This window comes from Drosophila elegans, unplaced genomic scaffold (assembly GCF_018152505.1).
Source record: "Drosophila elegans isolate 14027-0461.03 unplaced genomic scaffold, ASM1815250v1 contig_476, whole genome shotgun sequence".
Taxonomy (NCBI): domain Eukaryota; kingdom Metazoa; phylum Arthropoda; class Insecta; order Diptera; family Drosophilidae; genus Drosophila; species Drosophila elegans.
The window spans coordinates 19,686,993-19,714,875 of NW_024545863.1; the positions used below are offsets into that span (position 1 = coordinate 19,686,993).

At 39.0% G+C, this 27,883-nt stretch overlaps 4 protein-coding genes across 6 annotated transcripts; 1 reads left to right on the forward strand and 3 right to left on the reverse strand.

Moving 5' to 3' along the window:
* Positions 1–366: 366 nt before the first annotated feature.
* LOC108139128 (DNA-directed RNA polymerase II subunit RPB9) lies at positions 367–1,359 on the reverse strand. Its single transcript, XM_017261741.2, has 2 exons — positions 1,264–1,359; positions 367–1,207 (listed from the first exon to the last, which is right to left on the reverse strand). Exon 2 carries the CDS (start codon positions 1,193–1,195, stop codon positions 806–808), a length of 390 nt encoding a protein of 129 aa, XP_017117230.1. The 5' UTR covers positions 1,196–1,207; positions 1,264–1,359; the 3' UTR covers positions 367–805.
* A 315-nt stretch (positions 1,360–1,674) lies between these two features.
* On the forward strand, positions 1,675–5,880 carry LOC108139328 (protein suppressor of hairy wing). The gene is made up of 7 exons (XM_017262038.1): positions 1,675–1,759; positions 2,290–3,138; positions 3,242–3,669; positions 3,728–3,860; positions 3,930–4,120; positions 4,187–4,311; positions 4,370–5,880. Exons 2-7 carry the CDS (start codon positions 2,305–2,307, stop codon positions 5,449–5,451), a joined length of 2,793 nt encoding a protein of 930 aa, XP_017117527.1. The 5' UTR covers positions 1,675–1,759; positions 2,290–2,304; the 3' UTR covers positions 5,452–5,880.
* Positions 5,881–5,939: 59 nt separating this feature from the next.
* LOC108139329 (TRAF3-interacting protein 1) lies at positions 5,940–8,075 on the reverse strand. 2 transcript variants are annotated; one of them, XM_017262039.2, is made up of 4 exons: positions 7,771–8,075; positions 7,590–7,707; positions 6,974–7,533; positions 5,940–6,916 (listed from the first exon to the last, which is right to left on the reverse strand). In XM_017262039.2, exons 1-4 carry the CDS (start codon positions 7,903–7,905, stop codon positions 5,951–5,953), a joined length of 1,779 nt encoding a protein of 592 aa, XP_017117528.1. In that variant the 5' UTR covers positions 7,906–8,075; the 3' UTR covers positions 5,940–5,950. The 2 variants fall into 2 exon arrangements, with proteins under 2 accessions (XP_017117528.1, XP_017117529.1); XM_017262040.2 differs by lacking the exon at positions 7,771–8,075 and having other exon boundaries at positions 7,586–7,634.
* Positions 8,076–8,148: 73 nt separating this feature from the next.
* On the reverse strand, positions 8,149–23,260 carry LOC108139297. Of its 2 annotated transcripts, XM_017261993.2 has the most exons (5): positions 23,096–23,260; positions 21,828–21,916; positions 11,890–12,087; positions 9,798–10,384; positions 8,149–9,199 (listed from the first exon to the last, which is right to left on the reverse strand). In XM_017261993.2, the coding sequence occupies exons 2-5, from the start codon at positions 21,873–21,875 to the stop codon at positions 8,944–8,946; spliced, it is 1,089 nt and encodes a 362-aa protein (XP_017117482.1). In that variant the 5' UTR covers positions 21,876–21,916; positions 23,096–23,260; the 3' UTR covers positions 8,149–8,943. The 2 variants fall into 2 exon arrangements, with proteins under 2 accessions (XP_017117482.1, XP_017117483.1); XM_017261994.2 differs by lacking the exons at positions 21,828–21,916; positions 23,096–23,260 and adding an exon at positions 12,281–12,580.
* Positions 23,261–27,883: the final 4,623 nt, after the last annotated feature.

The following is a 27,883-nucleotide window of genomic DNA, read 5'->3' on the forward strand; positions in this document are numbered from 1 at the left end:
GTAAATATAAATGAAGGTGCAAAATTAATATTATAATAATTGCTTTTTGTTCCGGCCTTTTAAATACCAAACCGAAACGTGTTAATCACCTATGGCCCAAAAATACTTGAAATTCATGTTTGGTTTTTTAATATGAACTGTAGAAATTCAAAAATATACTTCATGAACGTCATAACATTGAAATCAGGTTTTTAAATATGTGCCAAACCGGATTCAAACTTTTTTATGCATTTTTCTGCACACAAAATGACAGTAAAATTATAACTACAATAGTTAAAAATATTTCGACGTTCCTCTTAACCGATATTTACTGTAACTTGTTTGCTTTTCTACTGGTGTCTTGCACAGAAAAAAACTGATTATTCGTATTGAAATGTAAATGTTTAATTGATGGTTCAATTTGTATATAGTCTTAGAATAAAATGTTTACCTTTGCTAGCGTAAGATTGTATATCATTTGGCTCCAGTAACAAAAGATCCACTTAAATCTCACCGATACTCAATAAACGTTTTACGTTTTAATATAAAAATAAAATGTTGGAAAATGTATAATAGATTTTAGTTGGTCACAAAGCAAATTAAAGTTGTTGTCCAAAACAATTTGTAAAATTTTCCGGGTGACCATCATAGCTATCATATAAACTTTTCTTTCTCTGTGGTTGTTATTGCATTGAGCGGCAATCGAGTGCTGATTAATAACTGAGATGTTTTTGCGGCATAGCCATGTGCGATTGACAATTGTCTTTGTATTGGTTCGATTACTTAGGGCTACAATTACAGGTGGTGGTGGGCACAATATCCGCTCCTACTCTGTCCAGCGGTGGGTGCAGTTCTGGTTGGTGCACACATAGTACAGTCTCATCTCCTCCTCGGCGCGACGTGTTTGTGCCTGGAAGAAGACCGCCTCCCGGTGGGAGCACTTGGGACAGGCGTGGTCTTCCGTGCGCGGCAGCGTGGGATCCGATATCACGTCCGGCACAATGTGGGTCAGCTCGTCGATTTCGTGCATGATCTTGTTTACGTAGATGCAATTGGAGTCCGCCTCCTGTTTGTAATCACAATTCCGGCAGGCGTACAGCAGGATCTTGTTCTCCTTGTCCTCCTTGGGATACAACATGTTGTTGCACTCCTGGCAGAAGCGAATGCCCACGAATCCGGGTCCCTCCGTGTGTGCAGCATCAAAAGCAGTCGTCATGGTGTCTAAGAACTTTAAAGTATTGCTTTTTAATTGTAGTTTAACCATTATTCCGGTTTTTTATTTACCTTTTTACGCGGAAATTAAAGAAAGTGTGACCGTTGCATGTCTGACGGAATATAACTTAAACTCAGCTATACATACCAAAGTACCTAAAATATGGATTAGCCCTTATTGTATTTTACTGTGACAAAATCTTTTCTCAAATAACCTTTTTATGTTTGATTAAATTATTTAAAAAAAACCGATTAAACTTAAATTTAAGGGCAAGAGATTCCTAACAATTCCTTGTTAAAGTCACCAAAAACCCAAATCTCTTCTACATCTTTAATTTTTTTCCTGCCTTATGATATGGATGGTTTTTCAGAATTATAATTAAGATTTTTGTAACTAATGAGGGTACAAAAGGGCTAAAGCATATTGTTCGGTATGTTTCGGAAAATACTTCAATAGTCTTGTTTAGTATTTTGTTCGGGCATATTTGATCGGTCGTAGAACGGCCACACCGCCGTGCATTTTCATACACAGTCGCTTGTCGTGTTGGAATTTAAAGCATAAAATTAGGTAAATTGTGATTGCTCTTCGGCTTTAAGCTCAGAATCCTGTGACAAACTCAACTATTGTTCATATAAAAGTGTGAAGACATTAGGAAATAAGCCAGTGACTTTGCAATTTCCTTTTTTTTTACCTCGATCACCGTGACTTTCTTTAGTTCCGGGGAATGGCTAATCAGCATTAGAATCATTTGCCTTCGTCTCATCCTTTAACTGTACAAAAACATGAAATATTTGAAAAGTATGCAATGGATTTCAGTGTGTATTAGAATTATATTCAACCCCTTGAAATACAATTTTATTTAAGAAGAAAACTTGTTGCGTTTTCTGTGCGTCAGGGCGGCCATCGTGCTGTCTCGCTCGCACCCTCGCGATCGATCATGTAGTGCCGCCATTTTTTCTTTGCTTCTTTTGGGCGTGTGTTGGTGACGCTGGCAAAATTTGGTTTTTAATAGATCACGTGCCTAAAAGTAGGCTAAGTCCGGGGATAACTGATCCTGGAAATATTCCTCAATGATTTCAGTGTTATCTTAATTTCAGGCAGTCATTCCCAAGATGAGCGCCTCCAAGGAGGGCAAGGAAAAGAAGATCAAGATTCAGGGAGTGGAGAATATTTCGCCACCCAAGGACAAGCGACCGGCCACCAGGATGAAGCTCTTGAACGACTTAGGAGCTGGCGGAGATCCCGAGGCCACTACCACCAAATCAAAAATTCCCCCAGCTAAGCAGGATAAACGCGGAAGTCAGACACGCATAAAAATACTCAATGAGGAAATACTGGCCACTCCGAAAGCGGAAAAAAGAGGCGCCACTAAGACCTCAACTCCTGCCACCTCCTCCGTCAAGATCCTTAACGAGAAAAGGGCTGCCAGCTCCTCTGCAACGGCCGTGGAAACTGCCAAAATCAAGGCTTCGCCTAGTAAAAAAAAGAAAATGGATCACTATGTACTTCAGGCTGTAAAAACCGAAAACAGCAAAACGGTCACGGCGGTGACCGAAAATGACGAGGATACAATTGCTTTTATTCTGGCCGAAGATGAGGAAGTGGTGCCCGGAAGGATTGAGGAAACCAACGGCCAAGAGATCGTTGTGACCGAGGGTGACGAGGACGAAGAAATGGACGATGAGGATGGGGAGGATTCCAAAGGCAACTCCAACCAGGGGGTGAAGATCAAGGAGATAGTGGAGCATGTGTGCGGCAAGTGCTACAAAACCTTTCGCCGGGTTCAGAGTCTGAAGAAGCATTTGGAGTTCTGTCGCTACGACAGTGGCTATCATCTGCGCAAAGCGGATATGCTCAAGAACCTGGAGAAGATCGAAAAAGATGCCGTTGTGATGGAGAAGAAGGACATCTGCTTTTGCTGCAGCGAAAGCTACGACACCTTCCATGTAAGTTGAAAACTATAAAGGACAAGGAATCAAACAAGCAAAGCAAAAACCATTTGTTAAATTTTATATATTCCTGCATTTAATATCAGACTTTCCCTTTCAGCTGGGCCACATCAACTGTCCCGACTGTCCGAAATCGTTCAAGACGCAGACCAGCTACGAGCGACACATCTTCATTACCCACTCCGAGTTCAGCGACTTTCCGTGCTCCATCTGCAACGCCAACCTGCGCAGTGAGGCCTTGCTGACGCTGCACGAGGAGCAGCACAAGTCGCGTGGCAAGCCGTACGCCTGCAAGATCTGCGGCAAGGACTTCACGCGCTCCTACCACTTGAAGCGCCATCAGAAGTACTCCTCGTGCTCGTCAAACGAGACCGATACCATGAGCTGCAAGGTGTGCGATCGCGTCTTCTATCGCCTAGACAACCTGCGGTCGCATCTGAAGCAGCACCTCGGCACGCAGGTGGTGAAGAAGCCTGAGTACATGTGTCACACGTGCAAGAATTGTTTCTACAGTCTGTCCACGCTCAAGTGAGTTTTGGTTATTTCTTTATTTATTCAAGAGCTAATTTGTTGTATATTCACGCAGCATCCATATACGCACCCATACCGGAGAGAAACCCTTCGATTGTGATCTTTGCGACAAGAAGTTCTCTGCCTTGGTGGCCCTTAAAAAGCATCGGCGCTATCACACTGGCGAGAAACCCTACAGTTGCACAGTGGTATGTCAAGAAGCTCAAGTTTTCCAACTATTTTTCATCCTAATTGACTAATTGAATACTGACTTTTAGTGCAACCAAGCCTTTGCCGTGAAGGAGGTGCTCAATCGACATATGAAGCGTCACACTGGAGAGCGTCCGCACAAGTGCGAAGAGTGTGGCAAAAGCTTCATCCAGGCCACCCAGCTGCGCACCCATTCCAAGACCCATATTCGCCCCTTTGCCTGCGATCAGTGCGAGGAGAAGTTCAAAACAGAGAAGCAGTAAGTCATTGAGGCATATTTGATGTTCCATTGCCGTCATAACATAACGCATTACTTTTCCCGCAGACTCGAGCGCCATGTGAAGGATCACTCGCGCACAAAGCGTCCCGTCTTTTCGTGCACTGAATGCAAGCGTACTTTCCGCACCACGGCTCTCCTTAAGGAGCACATGGACGAGGGCAAACACAGCCGTAAGTTAAAGAGAATTGGCGAAATACATGAAATTTATATTGATCCTCCCAATTGCAGCGAAACAGCAACGTCCCAAGCGCTCGTCCACCAAAATGATGGAGCGTACAGATTGCGCAATTTGCGATAAGAACTTCGACAGTAGCGAAACCCTGCGCAGGCACATTCGAACCGTGCACGAGTGTGATCCGGATGACATTTTCGGCGTCGAGCCTCAGTCTGTGAAGCGCGCAAAGAAGGCCAAATTGTCTGGTATAGAAGTGGATGATGTTGTACCAGTGGCGCTGAACACTTCGGCGGGTTCGTTGATTTCCAGTCAAACAGATGGCAACGGCGTGGTGGTCCGCGAGTTCTTGGTGGACGAAGGGGATGGCACTGCCCAGACTATTACGCTGGAGAACGAAATATACACAATTCTGCCTTTGGACGGGGCCGTCGAGGAAGAGCAGCTGACGGATGAAGCTGCAGTGAAGCCCGAAGATAAAAAGGATGAGGCAAAGGTCTCGCCGGTGGTCAAAAAAGAGCAGCGCAAATCACTGGGCGCCAGTTTGGCGGCTGCCATTGCTGATAATCTGGAGGATGCCTCAAGCGAGGATGATGTCACCGGTGAAATTCTGACCGACGAGGATCTAAGGCTCAAGGAGAACGTGGGCAAGCTGATTGACATGCTCGTGGATCCACCCATCTTGAAGAAATACGGCTGGCCCAATGCCCCCGAGGAAATGGTGCTCTGCAAGGTGATCGAGAACTGTGGCCACGATTTGACCAAAGGTGCTGAAAATTACGCTGAACTAGACTACGGCAGCCGAATGCGCGAATATTGCAAACTTCTCTTCACCGTGGTCATTCATAACGATTCCATCAAGTCCCTCCTCAACAATTTCCCCATCGACGACGTCATCGAGTATGTGCTGGGAGATGAGGACTCGGAGGATGTAGGGTTAGGCAAGGACAAACGAAATGAGAAGGAGTCAATCACAGAGGATGATGATGAGCCGGAGACAATAACAGGAGATGCTGAAAAAGAGGCGGTCCCAGCGAAAGTAGACAACAAGACTACCGCAGTGGAAACTGAAAAGGAGTCGATCGCAGAAGAAAAGAAAAAAACGATCCCAGCGGAAACCGAAGAAGAAAAGGTTTAACTTTTCATTATTTAATGCGTTATTTAAATTGCATGCTATTAGCGCACAATGTTTTTTAAAGAATTCGGGATGAAATATTAATAGGGAGTGCATGGTGAACGACAGGTTTATACTCCACTACAAAAATTTGTATGCTCGACACTATTTTTATTATAACAAAACTAGTTTTAAGAACTTTGGTTTCGGTTCAAACACCAAGTGACCTTATAAGAGAAACTTACCGTCTGTTATTGAATTGTTCGATTTAAATACTAGAAATGTTTTACCATTTACAAATCACCCAAAAACAAACAAACCAACAAATGTCATATCAAAGATATTTTGATATTATATTATACATTTATACATATTTTTTGAATTGAAAAGTGTACCCAAGCAATGGGATATATTTATGAAACTCTTATTAAATATAGAAAACACAAATGTAAACCATTTGGGAAACCCACAGTTCTCTTAAACTTCGAAACGAAAGATTTGTTTTAAAAAGCCATCAGAGTCCTTACTGCTCACTCATCAATTTAAGGATACGGGCGTTGTTCTGCAGGATCCTTTGGCGACTTTCGTCGACGAGCTCCCGATACTCGGCAATACTGGCCTCGATTTGCTGCAGCTGGTGCTTCATGGGCTCCGTGGCGGATGCAGTAAGACTCTGCTCGCGTTTCAGTTCCATGGAGGCCTGGTTGTGGGTGTCGCGCCACATAGTCAACTCCAGTTGCATGGCATCAATGTCCTCGGGTATGAAGTCCAGCAGTTTCCCCAGCGGATTCACTGAATTTGTCAGCCTTTGGATCACGTCGCGCAGGTCGTTCACCTGGCGAGCGGAACTCTGCCGGGCAGCTTGACTTTGTAGAGGTTCAACCTCCGCATTTTGGTGAACCAATTCCTTTTGGGTCTCCAAGATCTGCTGAACCAATCGCCCCTGGGCATCTAGCTGACTCTCCAGAGCTGGTTCTTCTGCTCCTTTACCTTCAACAATATCATGCGAGTTGGCATCTTCTATGATCACCAGATTCTCCCCATCATCGTCGAGATCCCCAAAAGTTTCCAGTTTAACGTTAATCCCAGACATCTTGATCTGATCGTTTGGTTGAAGTACAATCTCCACGTTGCGACGCCGTGGAGCTCCAGGACGTGCGGAGGCCGGTCTAGCGGACGGTGGTCTAAGTGAGGTCCTGGGGCGTTGATTGGACTCCTTTAAGTTTTCCCTGGAGATCGGAGTCTCCCGCTTCACCTCACTGTTGTTAATGCTGGATTCGGCTGGGGAAACAGCCTCCGACGGCTGCACCGCTGGCTGGGATTGGCTCTCATTGGGATTCGGCTCTGGTTGCCTGTGATGACTGCCACTAGAACGGCGACTCCTGCTGGAGGATTTGCGACTCTCAGACTCAGCTGGTGGAGCCAATGGAGCCGGTGTAGCTTCCTGAACTGGTTGCACCAATGGTTCCTTAGATTTTGAAGGGGATATCTACTCAAAAAATATTAGTTTCTTATAAAATATATTTTTTTATAAATTTAATCTTACCGATTCCGGCGCTGGCTTAGCAGGAACAGATTCAGGAGCTGGCTGCTTGGCCACTTCTCCTGATACTGGCGACATGGACATGCTGGGATTATCGCTTTCTGTGGATACCTGTACCTTGGCTTTGGACTTTAGTTTAACAGGAGAAGGACTCTTTTGCTTGGAGCTCTGTCGACTCAGTTTGGTGTCATCCTTGGGCACCTTTGACTTCTTCTGGGATGCCTTTTCCTTCTCACTGGGCGACGATCGAGACGCCGGTTCGATGGCTTTGCGAAACTTTTGCTCCTGGGGCGATATGCGCTTCTCCTTGCGACGCTTTGAATCCTCCTCTTTCCCAGCGGGTGAGGGATTCTTGCTCTGAATTTTAGTTTCCTTCGACGGTTTCGGGAGGGCAAGTGGTGTTTTGCTGTGGGAAATTACCACCTGGTCAACAACACTGTCCCACTCCAAGTTCTTCTCCGCCACACTGGCCATCGCCTGGAGAAGCTCATTGGTGAGCTCCGGCTCCTGGCCAGCAACTATTTTTGAGGTACGCACTTTCAGGTCCCTTTTAGTGGTTAGCTCTATGGGAAGACAAACAGGCTGCAATTTATGGACTCTTCTTGTAACCAAAACTCACTGGTGGCATCGATCATCTTCTGCAGGAATCGTATTTTATCCTCTCGACTACCTATGTTCTCGAACAATTGCTCCTCCGGCGTATATAATCCATCGAACTTGCCTGTCTGCTTGATAAACTGCACGTAAAAAAGTCGCATTTGGGTTTTTGCATTGGGGATGGGTCAAGGTAAGCCACTCACGTTATTGAAAACATCCATGAGAAAACGGAAAGGGGGTTTCTTCAGCAGTTTCTCCGTTAGTGGTGGTTTCTTTACGTATTTACCCACAACCTGTTGGGTCACCAGGATAATGGCATCCAGATCTTTGTCCGTCATTTTCGTATACTTTCTATCAAATAAAATGTAGTTAACTAACTTTGGGGTTTTGTTTGTTTGTCTTGTATGGTTGTCCTGGCAACCGAACAGTGGCACTACTGTAACTTGACCAACCCTCTTGCACTAAAATTACGGGGTGATGGAAGTTTAAATTATTGAAGTTCAACTGTTATTAGCCCCTGGCTTGCGCATGCACCACCTCATGGAAATTCCTGTGGTTCATTAACTCATTAACACTCTCAATTTGTTCCAACACAATTCTCACTTTATTTTTATAAAACATTTTCACGTACAACATGACTTGGCTCGATATGAGTGCAGTTCGATATTGGGCTTTCTGGGATATATATGTTTTTAATGGTGTTTGTTTAACAATTGAGGTTATAGTTTTATAAAGAACAGGATTTATTTTCAGTTGCGGTTTAATACTTTGGAAAGCTAAAGAATAAATTAAAATTACACGTCAACCGATGGCCAATTTCGTGTTAGCGGTCAGAGCAGTCCAGTGGATTGTTGTATTGCTGGCGACTATATACAATTAACATTAATAATTCTCATAACTAAATTATACACAGTGTGATTAAAGCTAGAGTCATACAAAAAGTAAACATAATGGGGGGCAGGAGGGGTGGACAGAAGGACCGAAGGCTTCCGGATCGGACCGGATTAGATCAGGTCAGATCGGATCTTGCAAGCAAATTGGCGGCAATTACACAGGGCTGACACAAGATCAAAAACGGGGACAGAACTGCCTTGTCATCGTACTACAGGTTTACATAGTGCTGCGCTTAGTTTAGGTTTATAGTTTAGTTTAGGTTTTAGCTCAGTTACATTTATGTTTAATCGTATAGGTAAAGGGTATCGCGCATACGTGTCGATAGATATCATTATTTATATTACATTTAGAGTGCGGCATTCTGTGTGATGTAACATGCTGACATACGTCGTCGTAGTCTCCTCCGATGCGCGGCAATTAAAAACGATTTGTAAAATTAACTCTCAGCGTAATTAGGCTAGATTTCGACCCCCAGACGGATGCTACAACTCGAAGAAATCGTCCTGCTGCTTCTCCAGTCGTTTCAGCGAGTTCTGAACGCGTCGCGTCTGCGTCGTATTCAGCAGGTGCGCCGTATCCGAAGAGTTTCCACTGCCCGTTGAGCTGTGCCGCTGGAACTGCGGCGGACGTTCGTTGTTGTTGGTCTTGTAGGAGTTGTTCAGCGGATGGCGGCGCTGCGGGAAAATGTCGGCACTGGCACTGATGCAGATGTCCGCGTCACTCTGGCTGCTGACCAGGCTGGATGAAAAATAAATAAACAGATTAGTAAATATAGTAGCCAGAATTCACAATGATTAAATATAGTGGAAACTAATGCTCACGCAATAAATATGATAAAAATAACAATAATATAATAATCAATATAATTTAAATTTAATATTTATTTTTTATAAAATGAAAACTATATATTTTCCTTTAAGTAGAAAATTTGTTTCAATCAAATAAAAAAATTAAGTCTAAACAAAACAAATGCATAAGGGACATAACTAAACAATCTAGTAGCATAATTCAAAAGACTGATATCTACTATTTGAAATTCAATTTCGAATGGTTTTGTTGGGGATAAAAACTTTAAAATTGAATGATTGATGTTAGAATTGACAGCTTAACGATAATTATTGATGATCGAGTAGCTAATTATAAACAAAAAAAACTATTTTAGACTGGTCTTGAAGATAAGAATACCCAAAAACTTTTCAGAAAACCAAAAACTGTTAGAATTTTTAAATTTCTTATCAAAAATGCTAAATTGTTTAAATCTATATTACTTGAAAAGTAATTATAACAAGCCTGTTTATCATCTCTTGATTATTTGAATGCTCATGGGTCTACTTACTCCTTGGAGCGTTCCACATATTTGCGCGACTCGGATATTGTGTTGTCGATCTTGTTGAGGAAGTCGTTCATGCATTTCCGGTTCTCCTCCTCGGGCGTCATCGCGGCTACCGAGTCCAAGCTCTTGCTCTGCTTGGCGCTGCATCCACTGTGGCCGTGCATCATCTCTGGATCCTCGTCTCCGGCCTGCACCACCAGCAACTCCCCGGCAATGGAGTACGGCCGCTGAGGGGGCTGCTGCTGTTGGTTGCCGGCGGGTCGCGATCCTCCGGAACTGGGGCCGCAGCCACTTGTGTTGCAGCTGCTGCTGCTTCCACTGCTGCTGCTACTACTGCTACTGCTGATGTCGTTGCTCTTGGTAAAGCTGTTGCTCTGGCTCAGATTGTTGGCATTGTTGTGCGCCTCCCGTTGGCCGTTGGCATCCGGAGTGCCTGGGGGCGTGGCCAGCACGGCATCGAAGGCGGTAATCGGGTCGCCAGGCACCTGGGGATAATACGGCGAGTTCTTCTCCACTGGCACCAGCAGGAACTGACGCAAGAACAGGCTGTCCGAGGCGAAGAGGCGGTTGGCCCGTCTTATTTGCTCCGTCTGAAATGCAATACAACAATGTACATGTATATAAGCTGGAGGAGCTCATCAATTACGGGCAATCGCAGCGCTGACACATGATTGATGGATGAGATTGATCGACGGATGGATGAGCCGGGCTAAGACGCATAAATGGCCAATCGGGTCAAGTGGCATGCAACGCTATTTTTTTTGGCTTACAGCCACATTTCAGATTTTTCGAGTCAATAAACTTAATCTGACGTTAGGCAAATATTAGTCCAGTGCTAACTGAACAGTCTAGTTCTCGTTGTAGACATAAATCATATGCAGCAATCTGTCAGGTCGGAAGAGAGTGTCCAAACATGGACCTGCAGCATTTTCCACAGTTCCATCGCAGATAACGAGACTGATAAATAGCTAGGTTAGATACTAGATGCTAGATACTAGATACTAGCCTCTAGACTGACTGTCCCTTCTCACATGTCGCTATCTGTTCTGTTTGCCCAAGTCACTAGACGACTTATCACATCCCCCGCGTTTGTGCGAAGGTGTGGGTTCGGTCGTAAATTCCAAGAACGAACAGAACTGGGGGAGCAGATGGGAGTTACTCGGGGCAACGTTGCCATTATTGAATCGATAAATTCAAATCCCAGGGAGTTGACATTTAAAATTCAAAAAGCTCGCGTGATTGTAGCACTAGTTGGGCTTCCCAAAAGGTGCAAGAAATCAATGCATACAGTAAATTGATTTCCTCAAGATTCATAGTTTTATATGGAATATTTTGGGAACGTTATGCAAAAGAAAATTTTAAATGCTAGCGTGACTATAATTAGTTTGTGTATATACACTTTCTCTGAAAAAACTGTTCATGGGCGGCTCAAATCAATTTTAGTCTAATAACGAAAAAGAAAGCTAGATGGTCAAATCAAAATTTATACACCCTTTCACCCTGACATTTTAAATGTAAAAGGGTTAGCGTGTCAGTAATGCCTTTTTTGGCAATTGCAGCTTGCCCTCTTGCGGGGCTAAATAAAGGTTAATAAGTTGCAATCTTATAAAAGCAAAATCATGGAATATACAAAAACATTTAATGAAATCATTGGGTCTAAATTTAAAGATTCAAAAAAGAAGTTGCTCTTTGACTCAACATCATCAATTGGCTCAGATCTGAAATATTTTAAATAAAATGGCCTTATATGAATAGATCAATGCTGGCAAATACCTGGAAGTGTACTTCAAAACTGGGGCACTAGTGGAGCTTCCACAAAAGACTGAAGAAATCAATGAAGAAATCGCTATGTAAATCTCTGGGAGTTGACATTTGTAATAAAAGTTGTGCACTATTGGAGCTTCCCTCCCAATTGCCTCACTGTTCAACGGAATATTTTTCCTTAACTATACAAAAATTTTAAAATTATGGCTCGGGGCAGGATTGGCTTATATGGTTAATGGGCGCTTTTGGAACTTCCTTATCAGGTGAGTTATAGATATGGGATTATGGTGTAAGATGGGGCTTTCTCCGGAGGATGACCTCTTGGACTCACCGTGCATCCGTACTTGAGGGCAATGCCCTGCAGCGTGTCCGTCTTCTCCACAATGTGCCTGATGAGGGTCTCATTGTTCCTCAGGCTGTTGCAGCAGGTGCTCCCGTAGCGCTTCAAGGTGCGCGAGGAGTCCCGGATCGATTGCTTCTCGTTGAACATGAATTCCGTGTCATCCATGTCGGGAACGATCTCTTGAAACTGCAACGGATTTTAAGAGATTGACGATTTATATTTTTAGTGATGTCATGGCCAAAACGTAACAAACGCACACACAACGAAAATGTAAATGTATTTATGTATTACAGTCTCATTATTGAGTCTTTGTTGCGGCGATTGACTTATAAAAACAAGAGACTAATATCCGCATTTATTAATTATTCGGCGCACTCACCCGAACGCCGCTCCTTTGCAACGGTAAATGTAACTGCAACTGTTACAGTTACTCCACCGCAATCGCACACACAGCTCCCCACCTCACCCACACACACATGACAGGCCTTTCAAAACAGAGCGAGCAAGTTAGAGAGTGGAAGGCAATACGACAACCTCCCGCCGATTTTCCACCGCCCACTTCTCACTTATATTGGCACTACTATTGGCACACGCGACTTGCCCCGTTTTATTGCTATTTGCGATTTCCAATCCAAATTTGCTTTGATTTTCTGTTTACTACGTGTTTACTAGAGGTGGGTAACCCTTAACCATGGTATCGATAAATGAACAAAATCGTTTTGCAGGACATCGGAAAAGCAGGCGCGGCGTTGCCACGTTTTCCGACTACTGGCGGGAAATTTAAACTTGGCTGAGAAATCAAATTGAAGGGTCCCAATAATTTAAACAGATTTTAGTATATATATATATATAAAATATACAAGTTCTTAAAATTGCAGTAAACATTGCAAAACATGCGAAGAAATCACTTGTAAACATCAAAATTTACAATTTATCGGCTTATGGTTTGTTATGAAAGGGTAATGGGAAAAAACATGAAGTATTTTATTTAGACTATTATAACTACACCGAAAAAAAATTGATTTTCTCTTTGGCACATATTTAAAATTTGTTTTTGAAAATACATCATTGATTTTTGTCGAATGTATCAATATACAATAAAATATTTAAGCAAACAAAAATTACAATTTAATTTTAGCAAATAATTCCTAACAGGATTTGAAAACCAAAACTTTTGCTATTAAAAAATCTGGATAGCGCTGCCACCCTGATTAAATAAATTGGCGCGCATTTTAAACAGACATCTGCACATACCCACAAGTAAGGCAGCTTTTAATAGCCTTTCCTTTGTCTCAAACATCCAGACACTGCTAATTTTTCAGTTTGTTAGTTGTTTCTCAGCCAGCGGTAGATAATTTTTTCACGTGATCCGCTACGTAAACGCCTTTTAATGTATTGTATATATTTAGCCAGGTTCGAACCTGTTTGAACAAAGCAGGTCGCCGCTGAGTTTGTGTTTTTATTTTTTTTGTATCCCAGCACCAACAGCTGCTGCAAATATTGAAATTAGTGGTGGCGGTGGCGTGGACGACGTGCCGCTGGCTGATAATTAACATGTGACTTTATTTGTTAATGGTAGCTGCACATTGTATGCGCAATATTGCTGCATTATTGCACTACCATTGCCTGTTCAGTAACTACCGCATATTTGCATTATGGGCTTTGGCCATCTCGGCGAAACCGGGCCCGTTTAAGGTCAACAACAAGTTGATAGTACACGTTGTCATGCTGTTTTATTTTCAAATGTTTCTTGTACTTCTTTTGCACCATTTTATTTACCTGGCAGAGTTGTCATTTCAGCTGGATAATCTGTTTTGAATTACTTTTAAAGCTATACAATTTAAAAACAGATTTTCTACCGTTATTGTTCTTTCAAAAAATCTTAATAATAGAAGATCTAATTTTATGCCTATTACATGAGAAAACCACACAAAATATTTGTATTATCATTATTAAAGAATCAACGCCGAATTTAAATAAGGAAATAAAAATCAAGTGGACTTTTAATTAAATTTTTTTAGTTTTGTGTACATTTTTGAAAACAGACTGAAATTTATGGAAAGCTCATAAAAACAGCAGTAAAACTTTCCATTTCCTTTCTTCTTAGTTTTCGATATAAATCTAGCATTTTAAAGTTTTGGTGACACTATTGCCACCGTTTCCCCTACTTTGTATTGGACGCCATTTATTTATGTTTGGCAAATATTTTGCAGATAAGCTGCGGCGATAACAAACTCACACTGCTGTGGCGTCTGAGAGTTCAAAGCTTCGTTCTCTCCATAGTTTTCTTTGGCTATATAGATAAATATGTTTCTGGCCGATCTAAAGGGGTGAGGGTGACGACGGTCATTGACATGCGCATGGCGATGAACAATTGTTTATTTTTCAAACCAGTCACGAGCTGATTGCTCCGCCACTCGTTCTAACTGGGCGGAATACTCATACGCCATGTGGTACGTGGTACAATTAAACTCGCTTACACAAATGAAAGGCGCGTAAAAATCGTTATTTATGTGATATAATCCGCCCTATGTTTATTTGAATGTTACGGACTTACAACATATTTCTAAATTATTTAAAATATGTGCTTAAAACGCCAAGACCAATTTAGTCATATTGATACATGACTAATGTAGTATAACAATTATAAGAGACATGGCTTTTTTATGTTTTTTAATATTATTTGTATACCAGTGTTTTATGTGGCTTATTCCGATTTAGATCTGGAATTGTGGAACACTCGGAGAAAGCTCTCACAATTGTCCATTCCGGGCACAATAAACCAAACACCTGATTAATGATCAGCACACGAGCTGGCGCTCAGACATGATCGTACTATATGTTATTTTGCCTTTGTTATTGTGCGCGTTTATTGGCGCAGAAATGAATGTTAAATGTTTTTTGGCACTTTGGCTCTAACCGAAGGGGTTGGCTCAGACTGCCGATATTAAGACATCAGACATGCTCTACTGGCGCTTCTTCGCTTTGTGACTCACTAATTTGAATAAATCTGAAGATCACAGCGAGTTCGTCGCCTGATGGGAAATTATCACATACGTTCAAAGAACTTCGAGTGCTGAAGGTCAAGACGATGAAGCCACAACCACAAAGTTAGTTCACTTTAAGTTGGCTCATAATCAGAGCCATAAACTACCCAGCTAATGTAGCTCACACTCTCGTAAATTTAACGATATCGTTTGTAATCTATTTCAATTTGTTGCCTTTCAATCGCGCTCGCGGCTGTGCTTTTTTTTTTGTTATTTTCAAAAATTTATGGAATTGTGCAAGCGCACAAAAATTATAACCGAAAGTTGAACATAAGCAAGTAACCGGCATGCCAGCCGGGCACTATCTTTAGTATTAATTAAAGCCACCAAAATTGGGAATTGCAAATTGATAAACAGCAAACGGAACGAATCGGGAGCAGACAACCAAAACAATTTGTATGTATGGTACGTGACTGAGAATTAAGAAGCTCCACATATATCTATTTAGATATTGCATGTGTTCGAGGTATTATCTGGAAGACTAAGGTTGGTTATGGCCGAGATAGTGCCAAACAAAGAGTCTTCTTGGTAGAAAGACACGTGATATCTTGTGGATTTTGTTGGTCATTTGATAATAAATATTGACCTGCAGATAGATATTACTTTGAAAGATGATTCATTCTATCTAAATGTAAGAGTTGTGTGGTTTGTGGTTTCACCAGATAGAAAAAAATATTAATTTAGTCTTTAAAAAACTCAGAGTCTATGTTATGCTAGTTAAATATTAAAAAAAGGTATAAAGTCTATTTATTGCTTTAATTAATTGCTGTTGTTATATAACATATATTTAATTTAAATAATAATAAGTTATTTTTATTGTGTGCCAGCAAACTTGTTTCATAGTTAAACAATCCTTGGCCTAAAAGCTTTAGATTTGATGTTGTCAAGATGATTCACAATAATTTCTAGTAAATGTAAACAATGTTGCCTTTGTTAGTAGATCAATCATGGGGCTTATACCTTCCGAACCTTGACTTAAATGCCATAAAATTGGCATCCTTTTCCATCACCAACCTCATGCTTTGTCTTATCAGGAAACTACTGGGAAAGTCCCCACAGAACTTACTTGTTAATGCCCCCGGGGCTTAAGTTGTCCACGGCGCTATCAATGATTCGCTTGTATAACCCGCGTATGAATGTCTAGAGCCCCATAAGTCAAGTGTCCGGGTCTTAAGTGGCCTTTTCATTTAAGTTTATTTATATTTAGCGATAATTTAAATGGATGGGTCTCTGGCTCTTCGTGGGTTTTGTTTTTACGATAGCATGGTGTAAGTAAAGGTTCTTAAGATATAGGCGGTCTAAGCATTTTTGGCCAGCTGATGTAGCACCTGTTGTTTGCCAAATTGAAGGGCATGTGCTGGGCACACAGAAGTTATTTCCCTAAAATATTGCAAGCTTTTAGTTCCTGAGACTACGTGCAAAATTGTAAACGATTCAAACATTTATCAACGTGACATTTTATCATATTTAAAATATGTAAGAAGCTAGCAAAATAACGAAAAACTAATGATTATGAAAGTGATGTACCCTTCAATAAAATGTAATCGGGAATATTAACGATGAGTTTTCTTTGGGGACAGAAAATGAGAAGCACCGTTTAGGGATTTTTTTGAAATAATGTTTTATAACCAAGTTATCGGGTATTTTTTTTTAATATTTGTTTTGCGGTTGGCACTTTATTATAGTGTAAAACATTGAGTAATACAAATTTTTTAGAACGAAATACTATGACAGTTCTTCAAGTTTATTAGAAAAATGGAACCCTCCAACTGCAGACGAAGTACACTTACGAGTATTATCAATCTCTATAAACGTTGTTTTATTTCTTAATGACGTTGCACTTAAGCGTGTGATTGATTGTCCGCTGGGTTATAAAATACACATATTGTTATTTACTCGTACTGTTGTGTGTTATTAAAAAACATCTGAGAGGCCATCAAATGACTATCAATATGATTTATTCACTTGTTAATTATATACCTACAACAAATTGAATTCTTCATGTTCTTAGTGCTTAGTGTTTGCTTTGGTTTTCACAAAATGGAAACCGACAATGGGTGTTTTTGTTTTTGCTCCCATTGTTTCGGGTGACAAATTATTTGCTGATAAGATTACGGCCTTTGTTCAAAGAGGGTGCAGCCTTCGTTTATGATCAATATAAGGTGCGATCAAAGATATGGGTACGCCTAACAATGCACATACTAGAGAGTTTTACTGGTTTTTGGAAATTGACGTCTTTGGGCCCCAAATCGTTCGATCAGCACGTTCATATTCTGATAAAGCTTCTGTTGGAAGTCAAGGCTAATGTTCCGCATAGAAATCGAGTCAAGTCTTCAAGTCTTCTTATACAAATGCCGACTTATCTTTTTTTTTCGGAATTATTTTTCTTTCTTATGCTGATTATTCATATTTGTAAAGACAGGACAACCCTGTAGACTTCGCCGTCACAATCAAAACATTCACGCATATCAGTCGTAGAATTTCTGTAGATTGACGCTTTATTTAAAGCAATTCGAACCGGTTGCAACCGCTCCACCAAACAAAAACTTAAATATAGAAAAGCAGTAATCGCAAATAACCCTCCATGAGAAAATAGAATACCCAAAAAAAAAATAAACCACAACGAAAACCAGTCTTTAAATAACACTGTGCAACAGGAAACGAATCGTCGATTTTATCCGAGAATCGCAAAGAGTTTGAACTGACTCACTGGTATCCCCCTGAGTTGAACTGGGTTTTCGCAACTACACATATACTCTTGGAAACCAGCAGCAATGCGATGATTTTTTTGTACCATATGGTATGTCATTTTAAGCTGAAAAAAAAAGTTTTCCCACTGTTAATATTTATAAACCCTGGGCCAATAAACTTCGACATCCATCGAAACTTTTTCCCTACATTTAAACAAGTGAGCTAACTGATCACTGTTCGTGACTTCTTTATTTGCAAATAATTAAATCACCCAGTTTTTATTGGCATCTAAAAGGAATATATTTTTAGAATAGGTCATAAATAAGTTAACAGGAGAAAAACACTGGAAGCTCTGGCATAAACTAACTTATTGGTTCTCATTTAAAATGTACAACCTTTTTCATTTAAGACGCTTTATTTATTATTTTCAGTCCAAATGTCAGATTATAGACTTAACATTCATAAATCATTTTGTATGTTTGTTATTTTCTTTAATCGTTTTTTAACTTATGGAACAAACCATAATCTGCGTAATAATAATAAATCCTCCATTCAGGTGATGTTTAATGGTTGTGGGGTAATAGGTACCAAACGCCAACTTAAACTTTTGCGCGTGACCTAAATTGATGTTGGACTTAATTATACCTAAAGTTATCGCCAAATACCCGTGAGTAACAGAGCAACCTCGGTTGGTTAGGCCGCCCGCATGCAAACAATTACCAAATCAGAGGGACTTTCGGTTCGCTGCAGGTTCGGAGCAGTTAACTGATTAACGAAGGCCAAAACCACCCACAGCTAGCCAACATGGTCGCAATCAGTCGAAGAGTTACACCTGTATTTAAATGTAAGTGTGCCAGTCGAGTGATAAATATTGTGTATGTATGTTTGGTCTATCGCAAGTCAAACTGAAGGACAAAGTTGGATAGTGTAGACTGGGCTGAAAACCCAGCTGCAAGATATCTTCAGAAAACCGGATAAGGTGCATTGAACTCTCGGCAAAAGAGGATCTCGCCAAGGTTAAGGATATTTTTAGAAGCCCAAATGGAATGCAACGCGAAGCAAGAATTAACTTTATACTTTGTACAATGTGCAATTGGCCCAATTAGCGGCTGCAGTCAGCGTATAAAATGCATTTTGTGCTCGCTTCAACTTGTTCTCGCTTTCAACACAGAGAAAAATACTTTATAAACATTTAAAAGTTACTTAATTCTATAAAATAAGGTGAAAGACAATTGACAACCAGTTTTTCTAATTTACCAATCATAAAAACTTTATGAAACTCGGTTTGAATTATCAAAAAATTAAATAACCACAATACACGTCATTGCATTCTTTAAAATCGAACGAAACTGATAGTTGTTGTATTTATCACAAAAAAGACAAAAGAAACTCTAGAATTTCTTTATGAAAAAGTAAAAAACTGGTTATTAATAGGTTCTATTTCTTCTTTCATTTGAAATATTGAAAAATACCTCATTGCTGACTTTTAGATAAAACCACTTCATTGAGTTACATTCATAATTCTTGATTTCAATTATAACAAGAAAGAAAGCAAACTTCGGCAAGCCGAAGTTCATATACCCTTGCAGCTATTGCAAGAATTAAACATTTTTGAAAACATTAAAATTATGATTTACTTTCGTATATGTTTAAAAACATTGAAGCTATGATGATTTGCAGCCCAATTATTTGATAGTTATTTTATATATTTTTATTATTTCTAAGGGAGCTATATGATATAGACGTCCGATTTTGATAAAATTTAAACCATAATTCTGAAATATTTAACCATTGCTATATGTCGAAGAACTAAACAAAAAATTAAAAAACAGAAAAGTTCTAATTTTTTTTCATTTATTTTTCCGATTGTTCCTATGGGAGCTATATGATATAGTCGTCCGACTTTGATGAAATTTAAACCGTAAATCGGAAATATGTAACCATTACTAAATGTCGAAGAACTAAACAAAAAATTAAAAAACAGCAAAGTTATAATTTTTTTCATTTATTTTTCCGATTGTTCCTATGGGAGCTATATGCTATAGTCGTCCGATTTTGATGAAATTTAAACCGTAAATCGGAAATATTTAACCATTACTAAATGTCGAAGAACTAAACAAAAAATTAAAAAACAGCAAAGTTATAATTTTTTTTCATTTATTTTTCCGATTGTTCCTATGGGAGCTATATGCTATAGTCGTCCGATCCGGCTCGTTCCGACTTATATACTACCTGCAATAGAAAGACAACTTTTGGGAAAGTTTCATGCAGATAGCTTTAAAACTGAGAGACTAGTTTGCATATAAACGGACGGACAGACGGACAGACGGACAGACGGACAGACGGACAGACGGACATGGCTAGATCGACTCGCCTAGTGATGCTGATCAAGAATATATATACTTTATAGGGTCGGAGATGTCTCCTTCACTGCGTTGCAAACTTCTGACTGAAATTATAATACCCTCTGCAAGGGTATAAAAACGCTAAGCTATTAATTTATTTGGGTGATATTTTTGAAACGTGCAGTGGTTGTGCTGCGCTGCCATTTTTCCACACTCGCACACTCATTGGCCATTTGCAATTCAACCGTAGAACCGCATAAGTTGGTGGCTGTAGCTGCTTTTGGCCAGATGTGTTCGTTGCTGGCTTACTCATCGCATTGGTTCGCTGGCCACGATCTTAGCACACTTTGGTGGCATTCGCATTCGGATTCGCAGTCCCAACAGCATATTCGCACACTCGCAGTACCCAGAAAATAAATAAATAAATAAACGACACTCGAGCGAGTGGAAAAGAAGCCGAGGAATCGAAAGAGTAACGCTCATTCAGAGTGGTTTTTCTTGGGTAATGCGAGACCATTTCGACATGATCGTGTTTCACAGAATAATTTATTATTTTGTTTGGCTGTTGCCGAGTGTCTTTTGGCCAGGTCTTTCTTAAATGCGGTTAAGCACTCCGGCTTCACAGACACTTCCCCTTCCCCTCCGATAAGCCAAGTTCTGGCCGGGGATCGTGTTGTTTGTCTTGGGGAATATACAATCAGAGTCACATTATTATGAGGAAGAGGGTTTTGAAAAACTATTAAATAACGTATCTTTAAATGCCAAACATAGCTAACGTTTAAGATATGTTTAGATCGTAATTTCCCATAAAGGATACCTCAAAAAGAATAAAAAAGTGGTTAAATTCTTTATTAAGATTAAAAAAAAGATTGTACCCTTTCTTATTGCCTTAATTTAATATTTGTTTGAAGGGCATTCCGAAGAAGATATACAAACATATATATTATTTATTTCTATATTGGCTCTTATAATTTTGTATGTTTACTTTATACTTTATTTAAGTCTCTCTTAAAAGTCAACTATTTTTTTGACCGAAACTGTCTTGCATTTGCTTAGACTCTGGCTGAAAGCCACAACTTGAAGCCCAGAGCTAACGACCGCTTATTGCCGTGACTCCAAAGGCTTTCGCATTCTCTCCAACCACGCGAATCCACAGAAAAAGGTGCACAAAAAATATTAATGATCAGACAAAAAGCCAACAGAAGTTGAGTTTATTTCTGCAAGAAAGCCACCATATTGACGTCATCTTAACCGATTGCCACAGGCAAACGTTTCAAGAGGGCAAAAGCCGTTAAGTCGAGATTGTTGCCAGTCCCACAAGATATGAGTCCTATATTTTAGAGAGCTCATAGCTTAAAATCATGAACAACATAGAAATTTAGCTTAGGAATGCTAAAGAAAAATTCTGTCGTCAAGAGACAAAGCAAAAAACAATATTACATTTTATTAAAAGATGAAACTTTAACACTGCGTATCTTGATTTTCTTAAATGATATTATAAAGCTGAATACTAACAAACATTTTAATCGATATACTGATTCAGAGAAAATTAGCAGTTTGGCTTGTGTCGACAGATATAATAATTAGTTTTTTAAATAAATACCACAAATTAGCAGAATAACTTGTATATTTTCACCCCAACCTTTGTCTAATTTGTTGAGATTATTTTGTAAATTGCTTTGCCACCCTCCATTTGTAATTTGTATACACCTTAATTGTAAGCCGATTGTCAGCTTCCTGTTGTGTCTTGTGTTCACAATAATTATGAATTTGTAAGTGGATTGACACCTCGCCAACCGAACTAACCTTGGTTGCTTACAGTGTTATTAACTCAATTGCTTACCTGCGAATGCAGTTTCCAATCTTTGTAGGCCTTCACAATGTAATCCATTTCCGTGAATTTGTCTGTTTTTCTGTTTATTACTGGATCGCCTGCATCGAAGAACATAAAAAAGTAAGTACTAAGTACGGTCACTCCACTCGGTGATAATAATTATTTTTTTTGTTTTTTTGTTCGTCTCATAATCAGCTGAATGTGTTTCCACAATTATGAAACAATTAACCACTTGTCTTGGGGTTTTTTTTTGAGTCTTGATATCTGTTTTTTCGGTGGCTGCAATCAAACATCGTTGTGCAATTTCCGAACAATTATTTAACTGACTCTACTTTAGTTTGGGCTTTTTCGCTCTAGTCAAGGCTGGCAACAAAAGATCTCTTGGGTTTTACTCTTTCATTTGTCTCTTTTTTGTGACTTTGCACTTGTGCAAATCTCCAGAGCTCGTGGGCGCGAATTGGTGGGTGTGTGCGAGAGTGGGAGTGTGCGGGTGACGTGTGTGAGTGGGTACAGTCGAGCTTCTCTAAGTCAAACTTTCCATTTTAAGAAATTATATTAAATTACAATTTTGTTAAATTATAAGAGTTACAATACGATTGCAAGAAAAGGTAGAAATGACTTTTATAATTTAAGACACCACGCAATTGAAATAAGAATAAATTACTTATAAGTTTTGGAATATAGTGAGAATTCTAATAAAATAGTTCCTTTGATTTTCTAGCATAGCTATTCAGAAGTCAAAACTTTTATACCATTATAAAGTGTTTGTATCTTGGTTTCCAATCAGCTTACGTAATTGTTCTTTTAATACAGCTAATTAAATAAATGTCTTGTGGAAATCTGATTTATAGAAGTTGGACTGTAAGTGAATCTGTTTTTCGCCTGAGGCAAATGGAAATGTGTTTGTACCGCGATTCGTGATCTTTTGCCAGTTGACTTTTTGTGTATCAACATTTTTTTTCTAGACAACCTTTAAGATTTTTCTTGTTATAATTTTAACTGCCGGCGCGTTCGTGTTGTTACTAAAGTTATTAATTTAATTGTTGTTGTGTCTGTGGGACAACGGGAACTTTTGTTTTGTCACAATGCAAATGAGTGAGGGAGCACCGAGTGTAAATACACACAATTGAGGCTTTATGCCGACCAGATGCTCTTAGTTTGCCCCTTGGCAACAACAGTAACCGTTCTCTAACTTTGCGCTTAGTTGTTGTGTATATATTTCACTTAATAGCAGCTCTTCTTTTATTTTATATATATGTATTTTTTTCGGCACTCACAAACACAGCACACAAGCAAAGAGCGGCGACAGCGGCGAATACGCGATATATTTTTTTTCAGCCTTTTCGCAGCTAAACGGAGGCACTAACTACTGAACTAAGCCAAACAACTAAGAGCGCAGCAGGCGAGCGACCAACTCCAAGCAGCCCTCGAAAACAAGTGACTGGAATGAAGCGAAATGAAATGACTGCCGAGCAACGATCGTCAGAAATCAGCTGGCTCTCTTGGCGCACTCGCTTCCATTCCAGGAGACTCTCTTCTCTGACTCTTGTCTCTTTTTCTCTTTCCGGCCTGAGCCGAGTGGCTCTAGGTTTCTGTTTCTTCAACTGGAATCGAATTGAAGAATGGAAAAAACTCTCTGATTGGAAGTGCACAAGAGACTTACTTCCCGCCAGTGATTGGTTTTCCAAGTACCATGCGGGCATTTGTATTTGCATTCGTTAAATGATTGTGCCTAATTCGAGTGATAATGGTGATAGCAAACACGTTGGTACAGTGGGCACTCATTTATGTGCAAAATGATATGATGATGGTTTTTCAAATCATTACGGAGCTGGTACCAATTTGTTACTACTGAAATATAAAAAAATATTTTTGAGTATAAAAATTTAATAAAAAAAAATTATATATATATATCACATATAGTGCGAAACATGTTGCGATTTGGATAATTTTTAGAAGTGTATAATAGCAAAATAATGTTGATAAATTATCGTAATTTTTTCGAAAAATACATAAACGATTTTGAGAGTTTTTGAAAATTAAAGTAAAGAAGCAGCGCACAGAGATTGTTTTGGAACGAATACATTTATATTTTATCTGTAAAATGTTACATACCATAAAATGTTTTCTATCAGTTTTATCAATACAAATATTCAAATTCTTCAGAAAAAACATTTATACTTTCGTTAATAAATGTTTAGTTGAATTTTTATGTACTTATAATAAAAGTATAATCATTACTTCACCGATGTTATTAGCTACAAATAATAGTTAGTGGACAACGTAGTTGACATCGGGGTAGACGGTGATTATTTTGACTACAATATGTATAAGCTGTCCCGAGAGATTAACTGCTTAGGCGAACAATAAATATTTTGTATTAAATATATATATATATATATATATTACATTAGTATTCCTTTGGGTAATGTATTGCCATTCAAAATATTTTATTATTATTTTGTGGTAAAAAGTATCTAGAGATCATCTGACATCGATTAATATGACTCTGATTAAACGAAGTTTAAGTGTCTTCCTTTTCAAATTACAAGTATAAATAAGCATTGTTTCTTCTTTCTTAAAAAAAATATCACACATACGTAGTGTTGGCTTGGCGACCCTAATTTTAACCTTGTCTTAAGTTATTTAACGTAATATGTATATGAAGTTCTAAATATTTTCAACTCAGAATCAGAAGCATACTCATGTAATAGTGTCATTGAAAAATACTATACACAGTAAATACTGTATTGTACGACACTGTACTTACATATATGAAAAAATGTTCCTGTAAATTTGTGATAATCACTTAAGCAGCTCTCTCTTTAGTTTTCTGGCGCTCTCCCCGATTATTAAATGATAACGAGATGACGGTGATAGGTGCACAGATATAATGATAACATTGCTTCTCGCGCCCTCTATGTGTTTTGGTTTTGTTTCGCTAAGTTCGTCACCAGTTTAATTAACATGCAAGATAAGCTTTCGATCTGAGGAGGAATCCCTTTTCAGCGATGAGCAGGGAAATTTCCAACCAGGTGACGTCATTACTTGCAATGCAGATTGCGGTAAAGTTCAGAAACTATTTTTAGAACTCCGGTGATAGCGAAAGCATGCCCGCATGTTGTCAAAACAAAAATTTCATTATGACTTGGTGGACAAAATAAGCCGGGAACGACAGTCACAGTACAAGATAATCCATGTTAGATGTATTGTTATCGATGCACCTTATCTTTGCGTGGCCTAAACGGACCGACTAACGATGATGATGTGGAATAATGTGTCAGTAGACCTAAACATTTCCTGTTACCAATAGCTGATAATCGAATTTGTTATGTGTTCATAACATTCAGAAAACTATTTAAAAAAATTATAATATTATAAAGTCCAATTTTTTAACTTATCATTGTAACTTATCATTATTAGATAGTTGTTTTGTATATTTTTATTATTTCTATGGGAGCTATGTGATATAGTCGTCCGATGTTGATGAATTTTAATTCTGAAATAATTAACCAATACTATATGTCGAAGAACTTAGAAAAAAATTAAAAAACAGCTAAGTTTTAATTTTGTTTCCTTTTTTTTCCGATTGTTCCTATGGGAGCTATATGATATAGTCGTCCGATTTCGATAAAATTTTGACCGTAATTCTGAAATAATTCTGAAATTATAGGTCGAAGAACTAAGAAAAAAATTAAAAAACAGCTAAGTTATAATTTTTTTTCATTTTATTTCCGATTGTTTCTATGGGAGCTATATGATATAGTCGTCCGAACCGGCTCGTTCCGACTAGTATACTACCTGCAATAGAAAGACAACTTTTGGGAAAGTTTCATGCAGATAGCTTTAAAACTGAGAGACTAGTTTGCGTAGAAACGGACAGACAGATGGACAGACGGACGGACAGACGGACATGGCTAGATCGACTCTGCTAGTGATGCTGATTAAGAATATTTATACTTTATAGGGTCGGAAATGTCTCCTTCACTGCGTTGCAAACTTGTGACTGAAATTATAATACCCTCTGCAAGGGTATAAAGACAAATCTCTCAGCCCTATAACTGCAAAATAAACATGTTTTTTATTATCCACTTTTTGAGAACCCTTAATTATCCTAAATATTTTATTGAGTAATAAATGAAAATGTATGACACAATGATTAACAAGTCCTTCGTTGGGAACTTTCCAAAACGATCGCTTTTATAAGATAACATCTTATGAATGTAGGTTACCATTCTTTGTCACCGGCAAAAAGATTTGCAGGCGACCAGTGATTCAATTTCGTGCGAATAAAAGTGAAACGCCTTCGAAATGACGTTGATAAAAACACCCAAAATTTCGTCCGCCCTTCCTGTCTCGCCCAGCAACAATTGAATTTACTTTGTGATCCAAAAATGTGTTAATTAGCCAGACACGTTCGAATCGTTGACCAAAATTTATTTGTTTACTTCGCGCCTTGCGAATGTATAAAGCGTTTGTGTGTGTTCCCAAAAATTTGGTTAATAACTTTGGCAAAGTACCAAATTCGAGTGGTCGCAGCTGACAAGTTGTTTATGTGTGTCCGCACATTATGGCTTCATTATGAAATCGCAACTAATCTGAACTACACATACTGATAAATAGGTTTGCAAATGAGGTGATTGATATTTGCCAATTTGACGAGGGCAAAACAGATCATATGGGGCTGAGGAAGAATTCCTGGTTACCCAGTCGGTTTCTTTTAATTAGCCAGTCTTAATAGTAAAACCAAAGTATCGGTGAATGAAAAGTGTCCAAAATGTGGTAACTGAAGGCTGATGTTATTCACAATAGCAGTTCTAAGCAATTCAATTACCATATATTATTAAAATTAGCAGTTACACCAGTTTCAAATTTTTTTTTACTTTGTTAACCACAAACTCGTCCACTTGGTTCACAAAATGTTTAATTCACAACAAAATGATTCTAAAACCTTTCCATTTTATTCGAACAATATTTGTTTATTATAATACAGAATAATATATTGTATCCATATGGGAAGGGCAACTAAGGCTTTTACATTTTTTTTTTTACCGTTACTTTTTTCTCCATTCTTATTTGTCCCACATAGAAATACGAACTTAAAACATGAGCAAACTAGGTATTTTGAATTTTCGTTCAACTGCTATGCTTAATTTTACTGCACTTTGTTTTTTATTTTATTTATTTCAGTAAGTTGACAACATATACTGTACTATTTAAATGGCGCGCTTATTTTTTTAAATCTGACCAGATCGTATTTGCGCCGCTGGCGTTGCCCCATCTAGCATAACTTTAATGTTGGCCCTTAGCAAGGACACCATCCATAATTAGCGAAGACGCGCTTCGATACAAGCAAAGACCCGCAATAGCGAAGACACGCTCCGATATGAGCAAACTGGAGAAACTCTTCCCAGTTAGCGAAGACACGCTCCGCCGTTAATATTTGTTAGGGACAACCGCTGTTGTTGTCATCGCTATGTAGGTGTAGATGCCTTTCCACCTCTAGCGAGAAAACTTGAATTTCTGTAAGGAAAACGTTGTATTTAAGCATTACATTAAAGCAGTTGCTTCAAAATTTCTTTCGCTAACTCTGCATGTAAACCATGAGTGTGGATGCTGCACTCGCTAAATTACATGTCTGTGCTAAATACTAAATTTTAATTGCAAGCTGAATAGCCACCTATCGGACTGTAGCGAAACTGGTGGAAATAATAAGTTTCTAGCAGTTGTTTCTGCCCTCCTGTAGGTGTAGCCAAAATTTTTTTTTTTTCAAAAACGGACACTTGGCGCCACCTGTTGGTTGAGAAGAAAATATCGTCAGAGACGGAAAAGCATCGATAATCTCTGCCAAACATCGATAGGAGCTATATTTTGAAAACATCGATGACATCGATGTTGGCATCGGTATTTACGCACCGCTAGCGGAGAATTTGCGTGCATGTGGTGGGTTTCTGTTTTGTAGTGAAATGTTAGCGAAACGTCGAACTAACAGCGAGAGAGAGATGGACGGATAAACATCGATAGTCTCTACCAAACATCGATATTTTGAAAACATCGATGTTCGC